We start from the raw sequence: 2,234 nt of genomic DNA, 5'->3' as shown, positions 1-2,234 counted from the left end.
TGGGACCTCCCCAGACCCCAGAGGAGTGTGGGGTCTCACTTGGAAGAGGAGAGCTCCCCTTCCTGCCCTTCTGGCCAGGTCTGCCTGCTGCCTGGTTACCTACTGCATTTCCAGGGATCTGTACCAGGATCTGGGGCTCAAAGCCTGGAGGTGCATTAGTGCCGTGGGATTGCTGGAGAGCCTGACAGCAATGGGGGGCCCATCACAGAGGAGGGACATCTCTCCAGGAGGCCCTGCTTACCTGTAAGCCCTGGCTGCTGCTGGTGGAGGGTGCCTAAGGCTGAGCTGCTTGGCCAGCCAGGGCTGCCGACAGAGACGTGGTGCTTGCAGGGCACAGCCAGTGAAGGGTGAAGAGCTGGGAGGGTGTCTGCAGGGGCAGCCCAAAGCCCCAGGAGAGTGGGAGCTGAGCTGCAGCTCCTCCAGGGATTTCTTCCTGGGGCTGGCAGACAGAGCAGCCTTTTGTCCCCAGGCTTGCTGTGGATGTCCCACCCTGTCCTGCTGGCAGCACCGCTCCCCTAGTGCCGGCGTGGAGGGAAGGCTGCTCATCTCATCATGGTGCTGCCACCGCCTGACAAGCGCCATGTCTGTTTGACCACCATCGTCATCATGACCAGCATGGCCTTCATGGACGCATACCTGGTGGAGCAGAACCAGGGGCCCCGCAAGATTGGTGTCTGCATCATCGTGCTGGTGGGGGACATCTGCTTCCTCATTGTGCTGCGCTACGTGGCGGTGTGGGTGGGGGCAGAGGTGAAGACGGCCAAGCGGGGCTATGCCATGATACTGTGGTTCCTCTACATCTTCGTGCTGGAGATCAAGCTGTATTTCATCTTTCAGAATTATAAAGCAGACAAGAAGAACCTGGAGACAGTGGCCAGGAAAGCCCTGACGCTACTCCTCTCCATCTGTGTGCCCGGGCTCTACCTAGTGCTGGTGGCCTTGGACAGCATGGAGTACATACGGACCTTTCGGAAGAAAGAGGACTTGCGGGGACGCCTCTTCTGGGTGGCCCTTGACCTGCTGGATATCTTGGACATCCAGGCCAACCTGTGGGAGCCACACAGGACCGGCCTGCCCATCTGGGCAGAGGGGCTCATGTTCTTCTACTGCTACATACTCCTCCTGATCCTGCCTTGCGTGTCCCTCAGTGAGATCAGCATGCAAGGGGAGCACATTGCCCCGCAAAAAATGATGCTCTATCCCGTCCTCAGCCTGGTCACCATTAACATTGTCACCATCTTCATCCGGGCTATCAACATGGTCTTGTTCCAGGACAGCAGGGTCTCTACCATCTTTATTGGCAAGAACATCATCGCGATTGCCACCAAGGCATGCACCTTCCTCGAGTACAAGCGGCAGGTGAAGGAGTTCCCCCTGGAAGCTCCAGCAGAACTCCCTCTCCCACAACCAGAGCATCCACAGCACACAGGGCATCCCTCACGAGCCATCACGCACGAGGGAGATCCTTGACACATGGCAGGTCATCCCCAGCTGAGCATTGGTTCAGATAGCCCTGTGCCAAGCAGAGGAGGGATACTGCTTTCTTGCTGCATGGGGTGAGCAAGAGGGACAAATCCCACCAGCAAGGGCTCTTCTAGGCACAAAACACCAACCATGTTGTAATTGAGCTATGGAGTGTCCCCTAGACGTCTTCATCTCAGGTATAACCCTAGGAGTCCTCCAGAAAAACCAAATGAACTTGCAAAGGACCTGAACCAGCTAACACTTTCTGTCCATCCTTCCCACCACCATTTCCCGTCCTGAGCAAAGACCGCTAAGGTTGCAAAGTCCCTTTTTACTCCTCAAGCACCTCACCTTTACTCCAAGCCTGGAATGAAGATTTTGTTACTGAAGACCTTTTTATGGAGTGGGGACAGGGGCATAGGTGTATGAGTTGTGGGGGAAGGTGGGACGTTTGAACCAGTAAACCCTGTGGTTGTAGATGTCTCTTATCTCCAATGGTTGTGTTTACAGTTTCCTATTTATAATGGCTCCCGGGGGCTCCCGGGCTGCACCAGGGGCCAGTGTCCTTGTGGGTCAGTGGTGGGCAAGAGCAGCAAGCCCTGTGGCAGGGAGCAGGGCTGAAAGCTGGCATGTGTCGCTCACCACAGGACAAAGGGGACTGCGCCTCAAGCGGTGCACCACACCAGCTCTGGTGGGAGCAATATTTGACAAGCTGAAGCTGATCTAATGCTGGCATTTTATGAATTTCAGTCACTCCAAACAACTCAGCA

General features: G+C 56.0%; 1 protein-coding gene across 1 annotated transcript; it reads left to right on the top strand.

The window, feature by feature from the left end:
* The first annotated feature begins 552 nt into the window (after window positions 1-552).
* On the top strand, window positions 553-1,760 carry LOC104409606 (transmembrane protein 121-like). The gene is given in 2 exon segments (XM_010019519.1): window positions 553-1,373; window positions 1,375-1,760. Coding segments are annotated over 2 exon segments (942 nt in total). The 3' UTR covers window positions 1,496-1,760.
* The last annotated feature ends 474 nt before the right edge of the window (window positions 1,761-2,234 follow it).

The sequence above is a fragment of the Nestor notabilis genome, unplaced genomic scaffold, assembly GCF_000696875.1.
Source record: "Nestor notabilis isolate BGI_N333 unplaced genomic scaffold, ASM69687v1 scaffold12898, whole genome shotgun sequence".
NCBI lineage: Eukaryota > Metazoa > Chordata > Aves > Psittaciformes > Psittacidae > Nestor > Nestor notabilis.
The sequence above is the reverse complement of the archived record's forward strand: the minus strand, read 5'-3'. Positions and strand labels throughout refer to the sequence as shown.